Source organism: Anastrepha obliqua, chromosome 2, assembly GCF_027943255.1.
Source record: "Anastrepha obliqua isolate idAnaObli1 chromosome 2, idAnaObli1_1.0, whole genome shotgun sequence".
NCBI lineage: Eukaryota > Metazoa > Arthropoda > Insecta > Diptera > Tephritidae > Anastrepha > Anastrepha obliqua.
Window position 1 is genome coordinate 119880534 of NC_072893.1, and position 21553 is coordinate 119902086.

Genomic DNA, 21553 nt, shown 5'->3' on the forward strand with positions numbered 1-21553 from the left:
TTTTAATTACATTGTAAGCTTTAGCAATTTACATCCATTTTTATGTTTCAATTTCTTTAAAAATTTAGTCATTATATCTGCTGCATTTGCATCAGAATTTACAAAATGTACCTCGATTTCGCCCTTTTCAAACAACTCACGGACGTAATGAAATCTTAAATCTATGTGTTTACTGCGCTTATGCACCATCGGGTTCTTCAGCAAAAATTGTGCACTTTGATTATCGCAATGCATGTTCGTAGGTTCATTTACGTATCCGTCATAGCCCATTTCACGCAACAACGCTCGAAGAAAAACAACATCTTTTGCGCCTTGACATAGAGCTATATATTCTGCCTCCATTGTACTGAGGGCAACGATAGACTGTTTTTTTGATTCCCAAGAAACCAGACCATCAGACATGAATACTACGTAACCGCTGTATGACTTGCGATCAGATACGTCACCAGCCCAGTCGGAATCTGTGTAGCACACCAAATTTTCGCCTGTAGATAAATAAGTTATTTTCGCTGCTGCACTCTGCTTCAAATATCGTAACACGTGCTTCGCGGCTTTAAAATGTTCTTCATGTGGATGATTATTAAATTGTGATAATTTAGATACAACATGGGCGATATCTGGCCTAGATATTACCGCCAGGTACATCAACCCTCCGATTAAACTTTGGTATCGCATCGCGTCAATATCTTTACACTGCTTCTCACACTTCTTGAGTACCATGCCATCAACCCAAGGTGTAGTTGCCGACTTGCATGAGTCCATTCCCCATGTTTTAAGAAGTTGATTCACATAATGTTCTTGATGGATTGATATTGTGCCAGATAACTGTGCTTTTAACATGCTTTCTCCTTCTTTTGTTTCCATTAATGCGTAATTTTCCGAAAATTTTATTGAATAACCGTATTCTATGGCTTTGCCAATTGAGAAAAAATTTGATTTTAGTTCTGGAACATACCACACATTTTGTAAAATTAAGTTCATAAATTCCGTTTTTAAGCTCACCGTACCTATACCTTCCGCATAAATTGTTTTTCCCGTTGCAAGCACTATTTCTTGCCTTCTGGGCTCAATTGAGTTGAAAAGACTTTGTTCCATACACATGTGCGAACTAGCACCACTGTCCAAAATCCACATGTCACTATCATTTTTTCGCTCTTCAAACAAACAACATGCCTTTTCATTTCTTTTTTCTTTAGGCATTGGCACTTTACATTGGGCACGTATATGCCCCTTTTTGCCACATTTAAAACACACAATTTTTTGTCGACTTTTGGACTTGGCCAAAAACACCTTTTCATTAGGAGTTGAACACTTTTCATTGTGGCGTATTTCGCTTTCCAAAATTTTTGACACCAACGCATCGAATTTCGGCAAGGTATCCCGGCTTTCAATAGCCACTACAAAACTTTCCATCTCATCAGGGAGACTACAGAGAAGCAAAATTGAGATGAAATCGTCTGGCACCACAATTCCTATTTCTCTAAGATCCTCAACAATTGAACGAAACTCATTTACACGCGCTGCGAACTTGTCTTGCATGGAAATTTTGAAGTGTATTAACTTTTTAAATAGAGCAACCTTACGCGCGGCACTATCTGTGCAATAAATTGAATTTAGGACCCGCCACGCTTCCTTTGAAGTTGCACAACTTTTTACGTGTATTAATTCGCTAGATTTTACGCACAATGTAATTGTTGCCAATGCTTTCTGGTCACTTTTTACCCAGAGAGCCCTTGCAATCTCTTCGTCCGGCTTTTCGCCAACCACATATTCCCACAAATCTAATGTTACTAACAGGCTTTTTACCTGTACCGACCACGTCGCGTAATTGTCCTGGGAAAGTTTTTCAATATTTGCGATTGCACTCATTTTTCCGTATCAACGCGATACCCAAAAAAGAAACAAAATCAATTGCCCACGTGATCTGGGCCCATAACCAATGTAAGGTTATTTTACCTTTATATAACACATCCGGGAACAAAGGAAACGCACGTTTAAACTGCTCGGTTGCTTTATTTCAACTAACTGTACATATTAAAACTAAGAATAACGGCTGAACCAAAATGTACATAGCCAACTATGATTCTTACAAATCATGGCTTGCTACGATTCTTACAATCATTGTTTGCTGTGATTCTTACAATCACGGGTTGCTATGATTCTTATAATCATGGGTTGCTATGATTCTTACAATTCAGTTAAATTTTTTCTCCAAAAATTATTTGAACGAAAAACATTAAACATTTCCCTTCAATCAAATACTATATTTACTCCAACAAAAATGTTTCTCCAAAAATATTTTTCCAAGAATGTTTTGAACAGAAACCATTAATTTTTTTTCTCCAAAACTATTATTCCATTAAATTTTTACTCGAAAAAAAATTAAAATTTTTTTTTTTCAAAAAACTTTTTTTCCTAATTAAAAAAAAATATATTTTAAAAAGAACCATAATTGTGTCATAATTTTCTACATTTCCAATTATACAGATATATATATATAAAGGGTCCGCCATATTAATTAAAAATGCTATAAAAAAGAAACTACTCAATATATTTCCAAACTGTTTTTTTTTTTTATTTTGAAGTACAATCCTTCCGGTTAATGATGGAACACATTCATATGGCTGCCTCGGCTAGCCATGCACCATCCCATACGATCGGTCCAATTTTTCAACACATTTTCGATTGTATGCGGCTGTATTTCAGCTATGACATTGCGTATGTTGGTCTTCAGTGCATCAATTGTTGCTGGTTTGTTGGCATAACACCAGAGAATGTTAATGCAATGAGAAGGAGCAAATGTTAAAAGAGCTTTTTCGAGTTCTAATTTATAGATTCATAATAAGGTCATTTCAAATTCAACTATCTTCACGAGTGGGGAATTCCAGATATTTACCACGCGAGTGACGCGAGTGGAGGGTTTCTATATTTACTTACCACGCTAGGACAAGAATTCAGATATTTTCTGCGTTTACCAGACTACTGAGGAAGTTCATAAGATTTTTCGGCACACTACTAAGGAAATCGAAGCGAATAAATTTGCGATTAAGAAGGCCGCGCGGCAGTTAGTTTGTGGTGCAGAAGCTAAAGTCGGCGGAGTTATTCGTTTTGTTTTTTGCACGTATTTAATTCAGGTTCAAGTCCTGAAGTCATATTTTTTTTCTTGCACATTTTTTTTTTTACAATTCAAACCAGGAAAGTTTGGTAAAATTTTTGAGTTTATTTTAATTAAAATTTCTTTAAACTACTGTTTTTTTTGTATTTTATAAATGGAAATTTCTTTTCGGTATAAAATAGTTCATACTGGATATGACCTGATTTTTATATAAATCAATCAAAACAGAAAGTATGTACATACATCTACAATCTATTTGATCAAATCCAAATTATATTGATGAGAAAATATCATTCTAATATCCGTCCAGAAAGCCAAACGCGCATACACACATGCATATTCATATAATTACGCATACAAACTTTCAACTAACGCAGAATATGTGCATGAGTGATTTAGAAAAGATCATTAATAATTGTAGATTAGCGCAATCGTGAAAGACGTGTTGTATATGCAGTACATCGTCTCATATTTGACTCAGGTTCAAATCTTGTACACAGTTTTTTGTTCGATATTTTTATATTATTTCATTTTTTATATTTGATTTAATTAGAATTGATTTAAAATAGTGTATTCAGGTTTTTCTAATACCTGTTATTTAGAAATTTATTTATATAACATTATTCATACTTCATTTGAATTAATTTATATGTAAAACAGCCATAAAGGCAATCATATGAATATGCATTCCTATATTGAATCTCTTCAGTCAAATCTGAACTACTTACATACACATATTGATGAGAAAATATTCTAATATCCATGGATGCATCCAGAAAGCCAAACGCGCATACACGCATATGTATATAAATATATACAAATATATACAAACCTTCAACGAACGCAAAATGTATGCATATAAAAAACACCAACTGCGACCGTCTTCTTGTCCGTCAGTGAAAAGATGGGATATATATACCCTATGAGCAAAAAGAACCGGGAAGGTGATGTTGACTGTTTCCTTCGATTGCCGAGGCATAGTCCACCATGAGTACCTTCCATCGGGCCAGACAGTCAATAGAGAATATTATTTATCCGTTTTGAAACCTTAGAGAGATGCTGTGTGTTGCAAACCGCCGGAAATGTGAGCAAACAATTCTCAGATTTTGCATGATGATAACGCGCCATCGCACTGATCAAAGAGAATACAAATCGGCCTGCCGGGGGTGTTTGGAGGACTGGGTTAAGCGTTGGCACATGTGTGTTGCTTCAGACGGGTCATATTTTGAGGGAGGTAATATAAATTTGTCTTAAATTTAACTCTGTTTTGTTTAATTTAAATATTCCCGGTACTTTCTGATCACAAGGTACATATATGCGGCTTTGCGGACAGCAATGTGTGATTCGCTGTAAGTCGCATTACCTCGCGACTGTCGCACAGTTAGAAGACATATTTACATACATATAAGGGTGCATACATACATACGGAGCCGCGGCCACTCGACATGACAAAAATTTAAGATTTATCAAATATTGGCAAATAATTCCACGCGAAATATTCCAATGTTGACTATTTTCGAATGGTCGCGAAAATTGGCATATGGGCGGCTCGTTTTATGAATGAAATTGAAATATGAGCTCTAACTTATGAATGAACTTTTTGTTTTTGATCTAAATTGTTCAGCGCCGTCGCTGATAGAATCATTGAATGTATGAACGTGCATGGATGTAGTAACATATGAATACAATTATTTTGTAGGAAGTTTAGAAGGCAAGTAGGTATATATGTATGTATGTATATATGCTAGGACATAAAGTCGGTATATATGTATGCATACATAGAGCAGAATTGTTTTTGCACTTGTTAGGAAGAAACTCGTTCACTAGTGCGTATGTGTATTTGATTTCTTGTAAGAATGTGATGTGGTATGACATGTGTACATACATAAGTCAAGGTTATTTGGACATACTTGCATATGTGATATGATGTTCTTGCGCTTGTGCATTATTGTTTTTCATATACAAATGTACATACATACATATGTATGTAAATGCTGTCGAATACATAAACTATAAATTGGCATACAATATAAAATAAATGTTGATTTATCTTAAACCGTTCTTTTTTTCTGAATGCAAATACCTCCTATTGACATGTACATACATATTATGTACTTATGTATATTTCATATACCATCATTTATTTACATATAAAGTATACGTTCATTTATGTACATATGTGTGTAATGAAAAACTTCATGAATTACTTTCAGAACTTTATTAAAATTTATTCGCGTGGCGCGCATGCACAAAACCTTTTGTTCACAGGCGCAGAAATAAACGATCTGCGTATTTATCCTCCCCACGTGACTCGCCATCAATTCTCGGCACAAATATTTTTTTTCGTTTTTAAATTTTTTTTTTTAATGTAATCGTAAAAAAATTTGTAATAAATTTTATGTATCCGCTTATCATTTCAAAAGTAACAAAATGGTCAAAAAATAAGCATTCGAGGAAAGAAACGCACCGCCTATTTTTCCTCGCCACATGTTAGACTCGAGTTCAATTCCCGGCGCAAACTTTTTTTTATAAATTTTATTTTTTAAAATCGTTTTTTTTTTAATGTAATTGAAAAAAAAAAAATTATGTAATAAATTTTACGTATTCGCTTATTATTTCAAAAATACGAAAATAGTACAAATTTAATTGGTTTAATGTCGAGGTGAGAAATGTGTTGTGTGTTGAGGTGAAAGATGTGTGGTGTTTCTAATTTTTGTGTGGGCAAAAGTCAGTGAGGTGTCTATAAACTCGGTGTGATAAATGACCTTATTACAAATCTTTCAAATCTCAATTGTACTAAAAAAAGCTTACAGTAACATTTGCACCTTCTCATTGCATTAACATTCTCTGATAACACTGCTCTTTGACGGCACCCAAAAGATAATAATCCACGCGGTCGGTCACGCGTTGGTTTGTCAATAAGCAACCCAGTTTCTCTTACTTTTTTCGCAAAGTAACGCACATACGCTTCATTCGGTGCTTTTTTTCTTCCCATTGCCGTACGTAATTTTCGTACACATTCTGCAACATTACCATGATTTTCAAAGTAATGTCGCAATATTTCCCAGCGTTCTTTGAGCGTATGCTCAACCATTTTCGTTCAGCGGAAGAATAAAACTAATTTTCTGTAAAATCAGATGACAGCTAAGTGTTACCATTCTTCAAATAATACCTAGTTCAAATCCGTAACTGTACTTTAAGAAAATGCAAAAACAAATCCAATATCTTGAAAATTCTGACTACTCTTAACTCCTTAAAAAAGCTTACATGTTTGTAAGGCTATGCCTATGTCATTGTCTGTGTACTTATCAGTCAATTTGGCAGACTCAGTTAATTCCTCGAATATTTGCAAGACATCATTCTTATTTGAACTGTTTTCCATATCTGCAAATAATGAAAAGTTGTAAGCATATTACTCGCCATTTCAAAAGTTAATTTACCTGCAATCAACATAGCATCTCTTCCAGTAGTTTCAATTCAAAAAATTAACAATTGAGCGCTTAGAGCTTTTACCTGAATCGCTGCAAAATTTATAAGTGAATATAAAAACAAAACTTAGTTGATTTCTTAGCTCTCAGCAACGTTGCTGCACTATTAAAACGGCCGCTCACTATACCGTGCACATCTGCCAGACTACTTGCTCAATTTGGCACATACTCTTGTTCTTTGATCACGCGAGACAGCAATTACTAGAAATGAAAAACCATATTCCCCTCTATTAATGTAGTTGTGAAAAAGAGCGCGCTTTGATTGTACTGTATTTTTACATAGTTGTAAGATTGTAATATATTAAAGTAATAACAATGTTTTAATTAGTATTTCTCACACCTGAAAGAAATCTCTCTCACCACTATTCGATTAAGAATGCCAGCCAGCTGCGCTCGCCACTCTCTAACGCTTGCAATGCTGAGATCAGCACTGCAGTGCGCTTGCTCATTTAAGTTGAATGCGCATAGGTTGGTGGTTAGTATGAGTTCGTTTGAAAGGCGGTGAAGTTGTTGACTTCGCAACGAAATGTAAGTAATTGACTATTAAATGTCCAGTTTTTGTTTTTTTTTTTTGCGTTGAATGTTAATAAATATTAAGCAAGTGCAGCGTAAATCAAGTTAAAACAACAGCATTAACGACTTAAGTGGCATGTGTGTAGAGTCGGCGCTCCGTGCTTTGCTTTTATTAAGGGCCTCGCCTCATTTGAAAGCGTGATTTTTGGGTGTTTCTTTAAAAGCGTGTAAAACGGAAACGAAAAAAAAAACTATTTTTTGTTTGAGTATTTTAATTTTTCAAACATTGTTAAAGTTTAAAAAATTTTTTTTGACCATACGAGGTTTGTTCAAAAAGTTGCCAGCCTTCAAAAAATAGTCTTCACATAAACAATGAACACAAATATAGCCGATTCTACTGGACCTACTTTTTGATAAAATAAAATTTAAATATGCAACAGTTATGAATTTTTCTATTTTTGGCTTGGACTATTTGTATTATTATAAAAAGGAGACGAAAAATACTCAAGTATAGAGTTTTTAGAGCGAGGAATGATCGACAATTTATATAATATATTATTTTTTATGTGTTAAAATTACAACAACACTATATGTATAAAAATCAACGAAATTTTTCTTCACACCTCAGTAAATTAAAATGTAATAAGCAATAAAACTTCAGGTCCCTTAGAATTTGTTAGTCGTGGTCGTCCTCGTGCTTTGGGTGCTACGGAGGTGTATGACACGATTGATTTCTGGGGGCGTTCATCTATCCATAGCGGAAATTTACGTTGTTTTTGTTGTAGTGGTTGAGTATTCCTGCTGAAATATTCGTAATTAGCGATTAGCGCCGTTTTACTACCACTGTTCTCGTGTGATGATGTCTTGTGTTCTAGGTATAATAGCAAATTTTGATTTCTACGCCTGAGATTTCATTAATTTGCTGCAAGAAGGGCTTGCTGAAAGAGCAAAGTCTTGCCCTAGCTAGACTTGGACATACGCATAAATAGTGGAACTGACTTTCTTTCACCCTTTCCGCTTCACAGCTTCTGCAGATGGGATTGAAAGGGAAGTTAAGTCTAGATGCGTGATCCCCTTTCGTACTTCACTATGTCCTCGCCATTACTTAGCTGTAGTAATTCCTTATTGTAGCGTATCCGGTAGATATCATCTTGCAGTCGTTGCGTACCAAACAGCCTTCGCGGCCCTTTCCTTCGAATAGTCTTAGACACGATTTATCTTTAGAAGTCATTGCCCAGCCTTCACAGCCGCATGCAGCCTTCATGGCCGTATTATTGACTGAAATTGAAGTAGTTTGTCATCTCTCGTAAGATGTTGAGATTTTGGTAGTTTGGTATGAGCGAAATATGGTCTGTTTTCTGACGCAATCTTGCTTTGTCGTTTTGAATGATTATCTTGACCCCGAGTTACTTAAACGAATGTATGGCCCTCGAAATGGTAAGTGCCAATTACCATTTCTTGTGGCTGTCTTCACTCTACATTGCGTGAAATCTTCAGATTTTTAGTTTTTTCTGCATTTATTTTTAAATCTTCCGATTTCAACACCTTTCTTAATGCTGAGAAAAAGTTCGGCCAGACATTTTTTATTTCGCGCGATTATCGCGACGTCATTGACATTTGCAATGGATAATATTTTTGGGTATAATTTCAAAATTGGACTTACAGTTTTTTTATTACACAAAAATAATGAGCGTTCAAAAATAAAAAAGGATATTTGTCCAAAGTGTTGTGTGTACATATAAATATGACGGCGCTCAATGTGTTAAAACTGGTATTCAAAAGAAAAAACCCGTAGCGTAGTGAGATCTTTAATTGCATTTGTTTGATTGTGATTTGATTGTGTAGAATGTTAATTTATTTATACAAATACAAAAGGAACCCCCACAAATTTGCCATCAATCAGCTGTAAAACATTCCATTAATAGGCTTCAAAAAAAAAATTAATAAATAAAAATAAAAATTAATACATGCAAGGAAAATATATAATTATCACTCAATTCATATCAAATTACAGTAATACTATTTGATGGGGTGTGAGCCCTCCCACTACCCAAACTACGAGGGGAATTCAAATAGTTCCACAAGTGAAGAGACAGAAGTGAAAAATTTGTTTTTATTTAAGCTTCCGTTTCGATATTTGTTACTATGGGAAGTCCAATACACTTTTAGATTTTTTACAAAGCTTATTTCTGGTATGGCTTGAAAAATTAAAATACAAATTTATTCCTCAAAAGTGATATTGTCACCTTCAAAGTGCTCCTCAGAAACTCTAGCCCATTTATGCTAGCATTTGATCCAGCTCTCCAAACATTTCTGGAACTCTACCATCAAAGCCGTCTTCGATTTAAAAAATTGTTACATTACTTCCTTTCGACTATTGACTCCTTCAAGCAGAAATCAATCAGGGAATGATATCAAGTGGATCAGATGAATTCGATGGTTGTTGAATGGTATTCGCCTCGATCTAGGTCAAAAATTTACGAATAACGATGACACTATGCGATGGTGTGTTTTCATGCGCCGAAATTCACGAGTTATGTTCCCACAAACCCCTTCTTTTAGTCGGTTTCTTTCTTGACTAAAAACGATGTGGTTTTTTTTGGTCTCGGTTCATTCGGAGCACACCGAGCTGATTTCTGGATTGCGTGTCGTTATCATAAACCTAAGACTCGTCACGAGTAAGGATGCAATTGATAAATGTTGGGGTGGATGCAGTCTTCAAAATAATGTCCTTGGCGATATCAATGCAGTCCCTTTTTTGTATGAAATTCAGAGTCCAACTTTGCAGCAACAGGGACCAACTAGCAGAATTATACCTGGAGGTTTGCCGTTGCCAGCCGAAGTGCGAATATAAAATAAAAACCGCTTAGAAAAAACAATAAAAGCTCAATGATAAAACCTCGAAAGTTATTGAATGCTTTTAACATAAGAGTCTAATGAAAAAACTATGCCTAGGTAGTATTGAAGTAATCGTCAGTATTATAAATCGTTGTGGGCTCTGCTGTAGCTGAAAACTGCTTGGAATATCTGGAGAACTGACGCCATGTGAGTGTCTTTAAGGGGTTAGGGGTAGTCAGAGGCCCGAAAAAATGATGATTTTCACGAATTTTTTTTTGCTACTTAATTAATTTATTTAACAAAAATAAAAGCATAGCATAAAAACACCATGTTTTAACTTGACTTCACCAAAATTTCAAAAAAAAAAAAATTAATAATTGCAAAAGTTATCGCTGTTTGTGTGAAGCCCCTTGCGGTGAACATCACAAGTCCTTGCAGATTCATCTAAAACCAATCGGACAAGAAAAATTAGTTCTATTAATAGATAATCTTGGGCCTGATCGAAGCTTTTTTTTTTTCAAAATGAACAAAATGGCGGCCTCAGAAAATTGTTTCCATATTTTAGAGAAAAAAACCAACAGTTAATTGTTAAAAAAAAATCGAAATTTTTGAAAAAAAAAATCCTTCGATCAGGCACAAGTTTTTTATGTTTTTCAAAAGCTGTATAAATTTTATTGAAATCTACGTAGCGGTTTTTAAGTTACAGTGTTCACCAGTTTGAAAAACATAGTTTTGAGAAAAACGCATTTAAAGTTTTGCTATCGGCTCCGGAGCGGCCGAGCGCCCTTTGTTAATTGTTGAATAACTTGAAAAGTATTTGTCGGATTCACGTAAAATTTTTACACAATATTTTTAAAACATTATACTTTAAGGGGTTAGGGGTAGTCAGAGGCCCGAAAAAATGATGATTTTCACGAATTTTTGGTTGCTACTTAATTAATTTATTTAACAAAAATAAAAACATAGAATAAAAACATCATGTCTTAACTTGACTTCACCAAAATTTCAAAAAACAAAAATTAATAATTGCAAAAGTTATCGCTGTTTGTGTGAAGCCCGTTTCTCCAGAAGTCCCTTGCGGTGAACATCACAAGTCCTTGCAGATTCATCTAAAACCAATCGGACAAGAAAAATTAGTTTTATTAATAGATAATCTTGTGCCTGATCGAAGCTTTTTTTTTTTTTTCAAAATGAACAAAATGGCGGCCTCAGAAAATTTTTTCCAGATTTTAGAGACAAAAACCAACAGTTAATTGTTAAAAAAAAATCGAAATTTTGAAAAAAAAAAAAAATCCTTCGATCAGGCACAAGTTTTTTATGTTTTTCAAAAGCTGTATAAATTTTATTGAAATCTACGTAGCGGTTTTTAAGTTACAGTGTTCACCAGTTTGAAAAACATAGTTTTGAGAAAAACGCATTTAAAGTTTTGCTATCGGCTCCGGAGCGGCCGAGCGCCCTTTGTTAATTGTTGAATAACTTGAAAAGTATTTGTCGGATTCACGTAAAATTTTTACACAATATTTTTAAAACATTATACTTTAAGAAAATGCAAAAAAAAAAATCAATTTTTTGAAAATTCTGACTACCCCTAACCCCTTAAGTGGTACCCTACCACAACTTTCAAACTATTGCCTTGGTACCTAATATAATATAATTCCTTCCTTCACATCTTATCGAAATTTTCCCCTCTTACATTAATAATCACTTCTCCGCATTCGCTTAGACCTCATCATTCTTCTTACACCTTGACAAACATGCGAAGGGCATCTAGTGATGGTTCCTGCTCGGTGGCGTCATCTCCACGAATATTTGCGCACTCATCGTCAATGGATACAGCAGCATCTTTCACATACTCTGATGAATCTTCGAGCACATTTGCTCCGACTCTATTGGATGATTCTGCAACATCAGGCATTTATTCGGACCGATCTCGAGAAATATTCGCACACACTTTGGTAGACCTATCAAGTATGTACGCCACTTGGCATCCACTAAAAAGTTATTTGTAAGAATGTTTGAATTTAGCAGCGGCACTTATCTCAGATTACACTTTGGCTAGAGCTGATCTGTTGGAGAGCGAGGTACGGTGTGAAATAGCACGCCAACGCATCACCGATTATGAGATTAGAAATTTCATGCAGGTAAGTCGGTTCTCAGTAGACTGGTATAAAACCTACTTCGCATTTTGTATTTCCTACAGGTATACCAAAGTCCGGAATTTCTTGATTTTCACTACGAACACTTGCAGCGCATCGTAGAGAATGATGATTTGAATGTGAACTCTGAGGCAGATGTTTTCCGGGCAATCATGCGTTGGTATAAAGAAGACACAAAAGCGCGACAAGAACACTTACCAAATTTGATTGGCTGTTTGCGTCTCACACAATTCGATGTCGAATTTTTATACTCCAATATCAACACACTGCCGGGCTGTGAGCTGCTGGTGAATAGAGCAGTGGAATGGCTGCTTCGCCCATCAGCGCGCTCCAATATAATGTTGCGTTTCACAAAACCTCGGAAGGTTCTGCAAGCAGAAGAAGAAACTTATTGGTATGCAGTCCAGACACGAGGAGACGTAAGTGCAAAAGGAGGTGACTTTTCTCTTTCAAGATTTCGTATAAAATAACTTAACTTTTAGCGCAGATTCGCTGAGAAATGTGTTTTGCGCTACAACAAAGTGGATGGTGAATGGCAGAAGTGGGCTGAAATAAAATTGGAGCGCAGCAACTTTGGCGTAGTTCAAATAGATGATAGCATTATCTGCATTGGCGGTTTGGGACGTAACAACAGGCCCAGCAATCTTGTTAGTCGATACAATCTGAATACCCAAACCTGGGAGCAAATGCCGTCAATGGAACAGCGTCGAGTTAACTTGAGTGTAACGCTTTTGGATGGCAAAATTTATGCTTTTGGTGGACAGGACGAGAAATACCAAGCACTCAACTCGGTGGAAATGTAAGTTTTGTCCCACATACTTACGATATGTTTCGTTGAATGGCAGGGCAAGACAGATATATAGATATATTAATGAGATTTGTACTTCGACCTCATGGTTTTTTGTGCGCTCTACTCGTCACAGTATTTTGAATGAGGTTCCCTTACTAAACTTCGGATAGAGCTAGGCTGGATTGAGCGTATGTGCCTCTCCTCTGGCTGCAGATGGCCAAGTTGTCTCAACCTTCTCCGCGCAACAGCGCTGCATTTCAGGAGAAAGTACATTAGAGACTGATTGCAGAAACGACAAGAGCCCGTAGACCAAATCCCGAACATGTGCAGATGGCTTGGCAGTGTGCAGTGAACTGTGAGGATGCACGTGAGCATTCTCAGTTTATCCTTGAGGAGGGTTATGAGTTTTTTTAAACCTCTTTTGATTGTGCCCTCCCAGTAATGATTTTGCCTCGGGTAGCCCCATAGTTTAGTGCCAGCAAATCTCCAATAGCCGTAGCTCTTTACTCTTGAGCTTCTCCTTGATAGTGTGTTGCCCCATGGTAACGAAGGGGTCGGGCCTTATTGGTAACAAGGCCCCTTTCTCGCCAATGCGTTCGCTACTTCATTCCCAGTTATATCCCTGTGTCCAGGGACCCAAATTAGAAGGATGCAATTGTACAGAGTAAGAAGATGCTGTTAAGCCTAAAGGCGTGTCGGTGTGAAGGCAAAAACGCTGGAATCTATAATAAAACGTGCATTAGGGGAACCTGTACAAATCCTACAATTGACACAAAAGCCAAACGTAACATCTAAATTTAAAACTCAAATCTAGAGGTGACGCTAATTTTAAGACAGAGGTAAGGACGCGAGACATGAAAGACCACTTAAAACTTATTTACAAACATTTAAGACAACCAAGACCGCGGTTGAGAGCTTTACTATTACTGAAACTGAGCTTTAGATTTAGATTGAGAGTAAGAACAAGGCCGAGATCTGGACCAATTCCAAAACCAAAACAAAGTTAAGGCCAATACTAAGGCCAAAATTGTAATCAAAGCCAAAGTCAGACCTCGAGAAAGATTCAAACCACAATTGCACTCCACAATGAAACCAAAATCGCATCTAAAAGCTCTGCTTTACAATATTTATAGTACGACCAAAACCGAGATCAACAGCGTAAATTAAACTAAAGCTTAGATCAAAGCCGAAGCAAAGTCAAAATAAAGATCAAAACCGAAACTTAAACTCAGATCATCATAATCAAAGCTAACTTACATCAGTGCGGTCGGCGTAGCCGGGTGGGACTGACGCACCCGGCAGGCAAACATCTCAGTATATTTCTGTCATGAAAAAGCTCCTCACAAAAGACCATTCGTTCGGAGGCAACACAAAAGTGTAGGTCTCTCCATTTGTGGAACAGCGAGACCGATACTAACACCGAAACAGAGGCCAAGATCATGACGAAGACTAAGACCAAAACTAAAGCCAGTCCAAAATGAATATCAAAACCTAAAACTGTTCGCGATGATTGCTAAGACTAAAACTAGACTTGGATTAAGACAAAACCGAAAATGGAAGACAAGACCAAGATCGGAACTGTGATTAAAAATTAACTGACACCGGGGCTAAGATCAAACAAATACTGAAAGCAAGACCAAGGCAAGGACCAAACTGAGACTCGTATCAGTACAAAGACCTGGAGAAGACCTAAATCAATTCTTAGACAAAAGTTTAGGCGAATACCAATAAGTAAAAACGATACAGAGCGACATCAGTATTAAGACCAGCTCTCTGGTCTAGATAAATGCCAATAATAAAAGAAAATCTTGGGCAAGTTTATGATCAATGCCATGACAGAGAAATGTTTAGATACCTATTTAGTTAAACAGTTCCAAGATGGTAGCATTTGATGAATACTGCGCGAGTCTGTCTTAGACTACAGATCAATCTATTTTAATCTATTTCATCCACTTCCCTGCATTCAAGTTTCATATCCAAATTTTTTCAGGTTCGATACTACAGCTGGTCATTGGCAAACACTTTCCAGTATGTCAATACGGCGTGCGGGTACTGGTGCTGTTGTTTTGGATGGCAAACTCTACGTAATTGGTGGTTTCAATAAAACGCACTTAAGTGTGGTTGAGCGTTATGATCCAGCGAAGAATATCTGGGCACAATGCACGGATATGAACGATGCACGTGGCTGGCCTGGAGTAAGTACAGAATAGAGTGGATTGCTGTTGAACTAAAAGTTTAATTAAATGAAAATGCTACTTTTTAGGTAACTGTACATAATGGACAAATCTATGTAGTCGGCGGTTGGTTTAATGGTGCACTGAGATCGGTGGAACGCTACAGTTTGGAGAACAACAAATGGTTTAAAGTAGGTTTTCATAAAAGTGCGTATTTTTAGTTAGTAATTGATTTTAATTTTTCTTACAGATGTCCGGTTTGAATGTTACGCGTGGCAGTATTTGTGCGGTGTCTATGAATCAGGAGTTGTGGGCATTCGGTGGCTATAGTGAAGGGGTACTTAAGGACAATGTGGAAGTGTACGATGCGGAAAATGATAAATGGATTGAAAAACAGATGCTACCGGAAGCTGGCAAATATGCGCATTAAGTGATGCATATCACATACACATACCCAAATTTAGGGTTTCTTGTTGAGATGGCAACTCTTAAATAGTCAACGTGTATTCTAGTTATTATAAATTCTTTTTTGTTAAGCTATTCTTATTTACCTATATATGCACAATATTGAATAAACGTTACTTACTCCGCTTTTATATCTTGAAGAAGAAAGACGCATTTAAACAGGTTATGGGCCCAGGGCCTTTCGATTTTGCGCTTTTGAAAGAAAACAATTTTTGTGAGGTAAGGACTCAAGATGAGTGTACCTAGTCTTCAAATCGACAAATTAGATGACAGAAACTATGATTCCTGGGAAGTGCAGATGAGGAGTGTGCTCATCCATGGAGGCTACTGGAAGATGGTGTCTGGGAAGTTGACCCATGAGAATGCAGAGGACAAATTGAAGTTTGAAGCCGACGATGAAAAAGCGCTAGCAACAATTTTGTTATGTGTCAAGTCGCCGCAATTGGCACATGTAAAGAAGTGCAAATCTTCTAGAGATGCGTGGGTGAAACTGCAGGAGGTGCATCATCCGAAAGGGCCGTTGCAAAAGGTTTCGCTTTACAAGAGACTGCTGAATTTGACCATGGCGCAAGATGGCAATGTGGTGCAACATATTAATGATTTCACAGAAATTTCAGAAAAGCTGGCTGAAACGGGTATAGAAATTCAGGAGGAGTTGCTTTCCATTATGCTTTTATCCAGTTTGCCCAAAGAATTCGAGAACTTCGTGGTGGCTATTGAAACAAGGGACTCCCTACCCAATTTCACCATTTTGAAGCAGAAAGTTCTGGAAGAAGGAAAAAGGAGAAATGAGAACAACGAGAGCGAAGTAGCAACAGGTGAGCATGCGTTTACAGCGAAAAGCGTGAAAAAGAAAAAGTTCGGCAACAACTTCAAAAAGGAGAGAAAAGAATTCAAAGGAAATTGCTTCGTTTGTGGTGAGAAGGGGCATTATGCAAATCAGTGTGAGAAGAAACAGAACAATAAGAACAAAGGACTAGCGATGCTGAGTGCTGCTGAAGTCAAAAGTTGGAAAGAGACAGCATGGTATATCGACAGTGGCGCGACATCACATATGTGTAACGACCGCCGCATGTTCACGCGTTTGGATAAACACGACGAGCAGATTGCACTTGCTGGAGACAACTATATAAAAGCAATAGGCAAAGGAGATATTGTGATTCGTCGTGGAATCGAAATGAAAGATGTGTTGTATTCACCAGAACTACAAGCAAATTTTATTTCTGTAAGCAAAGCTGTAGAGAAAGGGTATACAGTGATATTCGACTCGAGCAAAGCCACAATAAACGACAGATCAGGCGAAGTACTTTTACAAGCCGATAGAAAAGATAGCCTTTTTGTGTTAAGAAATAGCGCAGAAAAAGCATTTGCAGCATGCAATAGTGACATAGCATGGCATAACCGAATGGGACACCTAAACTTCAAAAGTCTGCGGGAGCTAAGCCGTCGAAATATAGTGCGCGATATGCAAGTAAACAGTCGTGGCGATACAGGAAATTGCAGAACTTGCATGCTAAGCAAAATTCATGTACTACCGTTTCCTGATGACTCTAGTACAAAAACAAAGGATTTGCTACAACTTGTACACTCAGATGTGTGTGGACCCTTCCGAACTAATTCAGTAGGTGGCTCAAAATATTTCGTTACCTTTATTGATGACTTATCACGACGTATTTTCGTGTACTTCATGAAAGCAAAGAATGAAGTTTTTAAATATTTCAAGATATTTAAAGCACAAGTGGAACTTCAAACTGGACATAAAATCAAGGCGATCAGGTCCGACAACGGTCGCGAGTACGTCAATGCAGAATTCGACGCATATCTTCAAACATACGGTATAACAAGGCAGTTGACAGTGGCATATACTCCGCAGCAAAATGGAGTGGCGGAACGCGCGAATCGCACACTGGTCGAGATGGCGCGATCGATGATGGTGCATGCTGGTGTTATTCAATGTTTGTGGGCTGAAGCTATAAATACGGCAGCATATATCAGGAATAGATGCACATCAAATAAGCTGGGAGACAAAACTCCGTACGAAGTGTGGTGGAACAAAAAGCCCACTGTAAAGCACTTTCGCACGTTTGGTTCTATTGCAGTTGCATTAGACAAGTCACATAAGAAGTCCAAATTCGAGGCCAAAGGTAGGCAGTACATTATGGTTGGTTACTCAACAACAGCAAAAGCTTATCGCTTATATGATGAAAAGAGTCATAAAGTTATTGAGCACCGAGACGTTTTGTTTGACGAAACTGCTTTTAATAAATGTTTTGATGGCGACAACCCTGAAGAAGGGGTAGATTTAGTGCTACTGAATTGGGAGAAAGAGATAGACACTTTGCAGCAAAGTAAGCATGAAGATGCTTATGATACACCAAACAGTGGCATCGATAGCGATTCAAGCGCGCATCAGATGAGCGAAGAGCAAGCAGAGAGAGAAGTGAAAATCGGACAAGGCAGACCCAAACTTCCGCGCACGTGCAAGGTAAGCAGACCGAAAGATCAATTCAACGAATTATACAGCATGGTAGGAGAAGGGGTACCGCAAACCATTGAAGAAGCGCTAACTTCTAAAAATAGTAGAAAATGGAAAAAAGCAATGGAAGACGAATATTTCGCGCTTAAGAAAAACAATACCTGGTCAGTGACAGATTTGCCAGCTGATGGCACAGCCATTCCATGTAAATGGGTGTTTGCATTAAAGAAAGACGAGCACGGCAAAATTGTGCGCTACAAAGCACGTCTTGTGGCGAAAGGTTGTAATCAGCGTTATGGAATTGATTACAAAGAAGTATTCTCACCGGTTGCAAGATATTCTACTATTCGACTTATGTTGGCATTAGCAGTGCAACATGAAATGCATCTTCATCAAATAGATGTGAATTCAGCATATTTAAACAGTGAGCTTCAAGACACGATCTACATGCAGCAACCGCAACATTTCGTCGAGGGCGAGTCATCGCAGAAAGTTTTGAAACTCCATAAGGCCATATATGGGTTAAAGCAAAGTGGCAAAGAGTGGAATAGCAAGCTTGATGGTGTGTTAACGCGCATTGGTTTTACTGCATGCGAAAATGAGCCCTGCTTATACAAGGCAAATTTCAACGAGCAGCTTACGTTGGTGCTGGTGTATGTTGATGACCTGATCATAGGGTGCAGAGACAAGGCAGTGGTGATTAAAATAAAACTACAACTGGCAGAACTATTCGAGGTAAGCGATAAAGGTATGTTACAACACTTTTTGGGAATTGAGTTTAGTCGCGATGGAGAAACAGGCGAGATGACTATTTGTCAAGCACAGTACATACGTGAAATGTTGTCACAGTATGGTATGAAAAATTGCAAAGCTGTATCGGTTCCATTAGAGAAGGGATATCAAGTCGATTGTGCAGATGATTGCGAGAAGGCAAATCAAACGGATTATCAGTCCCTTATTGGTGCTCTTATGTATCTGGCCATTACAACGCGTCCTGATATACTGCATTCAGTGTCAAAAATGGCGCAGCGTAATTGTAACCCTCATGTAGAGCATTTTTGCAAACTGAAACATATTCTTAAGTATTTGGCTGGCACTGTAGAAATGAGAATGAAATTCCGTGCAGGCGAGCAGTCCATAAAAGGGTTTGTGGATGCTGACTGGGGAGGTGACGTGTTGGACCGGAAGTCGTATACTGGGTTCATGTTTTTCTACGGCGATTGTCCAATATCTTGGGAGTCGAGAAAGCAACATACGGTTGCACTCAGCAGCACAGAGGCAGAATATATGGCTGCATCAGATGCAACAAAAGAGGCTATATATATGAGGCGATTGTTGGTTGAACTTGGAATTGGTCAAAACGAGCCTGTAGAGCTGTATATCGATAACCAAGGCGCTATGAAATTGGCGCAAAATCCTGTTTATCATAAACGTAGCAAACATATTGACATCAAATTCCATCACATTCGCGAAGCCGTACAGAGGTATTGTCCTACAGACGAAATGCTCGCTGATATTTTAACGAAGAATTTAGCCAGGAACAAACATTATAATTTCATGAAATTAATGAATTTTGAATAATTTTTGTAAAACAGTATCCACGTTGAGGAGGAGTGTTGAGATGGCAACTCTTAAATAGTCAACGTGTATTCTAGTTATTATAAATTCTTTTTTGTTAAGCTATTCTTATTTACCTATATATGCACAATATTGAATAAACGTTACTTACTCCGCTTTTATATCTTGAAGAAGAAATACGCATTTAAACATTTCTAATATTAGCTGAATTACTTACAAAAGGATTCGACTTAGGTTTAGGAATTAAACTTAGAAAACTTTAACAGACGACGACTACTTGCAATTTTGGGCGAATTAAGCAAACTGGGTGTTCTTATCCATATAAACAAAGTCGAGAACTAAAAAAAAAATTAAAATTCAAAAGACCGCCTGCAAAAAAAATGTTTCAAAAATCAGCCCGACTTTTGAGCAACTCTGGACTTACGCTCTTGCAACATAATTCAGAGGGCGGTAAATACTCTAAATATTTTACAAATATGTAAAGTTTTTGATGAAGATTATTGATTTTTTTTTATTAAGTTTGCTTAAAGTTTGAAACTTTGATTTGTATGGCTTTTGTGAAAATCAACTAGATTTTCATAAAAAAATTGTTAAAATTAAATGGAAGACGAATAAATTGTGAAAACTTGTCAATAAATATTTAATACTGTGCTGGTGTAGTGCAACGGTTAAAAATCTGGGGGTCATTGAATTTGAATGGAGGAGGCAAATGCTCCAGCGTTGAAAATAGTAGAAGCGGCCTCCACTGGTTGTGTATTGATATTTCTTATTAGCATTGGCTTGCACAGAAAAGAAACGACTGGCGTCCGACCAAAGTCGGCAGATGATTACTGCGACCATAAAACCAAACACAATTTTTATATTTATATTTATTACAAAATTTTTATTTTTAATAATTTTATAAGAATTTTTCTCTTTAAGAATTTCCTAATAACGTTCGCATCTCGGCAGGCAGTGTCAAAAACTCCGAGTGCATTTCTGCCACGAAAAAACTCCTCGTAAAAAGTCATCTGCTGTAAGTCAATTCTATTTGTGAAACAGCTTCGAATGACCAAAATTTATTTACAAGTACAAAAGCAGCCAACTAAAGCGAAGAACAAAACCTGTTCGTGACTGGAAGCCCAAAATTAATTCCAAAAGGTAGGGTCACAAAATCGAAATTTTTTTTCTTCACTCATCTTTTAGTAAATCATTTCAAGAATGTTGTGTCAAAATTTTAAGTGGATCGGAGCAGAACTCTCAAAGTTATAGCCTTTGTAGGCACTCTACCTCGAATGCGGAGCATCGATAATTTCTCAGAGTCATTTTTTCAAACGCGTTTTTCCCGAAACGACTTCTTAAAAGTCGGTGCCAATCACAACTCCGAAACTATTCAACCGATTCTTTTCAAATTTGGCACACGTTTTCTAAATCAAAAATACCTCCCCCCTACACTGTTTTTTTTTTTATTTTTTGTTTTTAAAGGTTGTTTTTCACTTACAAATATGGCGAAATTTTTCTCCAAAAATGCTCGTTTTACGTTTTTTTGCCACCAAAACTACAAAAATGAAAAAAGAAAAATTTTATTAATGTAGGGGGGAGCATTACGTCATACTTTGACTGAAAAATTCGACTTTTTTAGTTTCAGATGATTCTACGACGAATGCCGATTGGCACCGCAGAGCACCTCTCGAAAAACATATCTCCAAAAAAACTCTGTCATGGGCTTATTTGTCAATATTTTATTATTAATATTTTTTAAAAACTTATTGAAAAGATGTACAATAACATGTAACTGATTTTATTAAAGTATCTTAAGCCATATTTCTGTAAAAAATCCACAAAAAAAGTGTTTTTTTTAGCGCTAAACCCTACCTCCCCCTTAAAAGATTCATCTCGGTCCAAAAATGGAATTAAATCGTAAACATTTTCGTGCGATTATTTTTTACAACTTTCGACGCGATGAAGCTCCAGCAAGGAC

The 21553-nt window shown here is 36.9% G+C and overlaps 1 protein-coding gene across 1 annotated transcript; it reads left to right on the forward strand.

Annotated features, from left to right (window-relative positions):
• The first annotated feature begins 7064 nt into the window (after positions 1-7064).
• On the forward strand, positions 7065-15504 carry LOC129238392 (kelch-like protein diablo). Its single transcript, XM_054873416.1, has 8 exons — positions 7065-7131; positions 11678-11922; positions 11998-12095; positions 12155-12529; positions 12593-12909; positions 14891-15095; positions 15164-15265; positions 15325-15504. The coding sequence occupies exons 2-8, from the start codon at positions 11709-11711 to the stop codon at positions 15502-15504; spliced, it is 1491 nt and encodes a 496-aa protein (XP_054729391.1). The 5' UTR covers positions 7065-7131; positions 11678-11708.
• The last annotated feature ends 6049 nt before the right edge of the window (positions 15505-21553 follow it).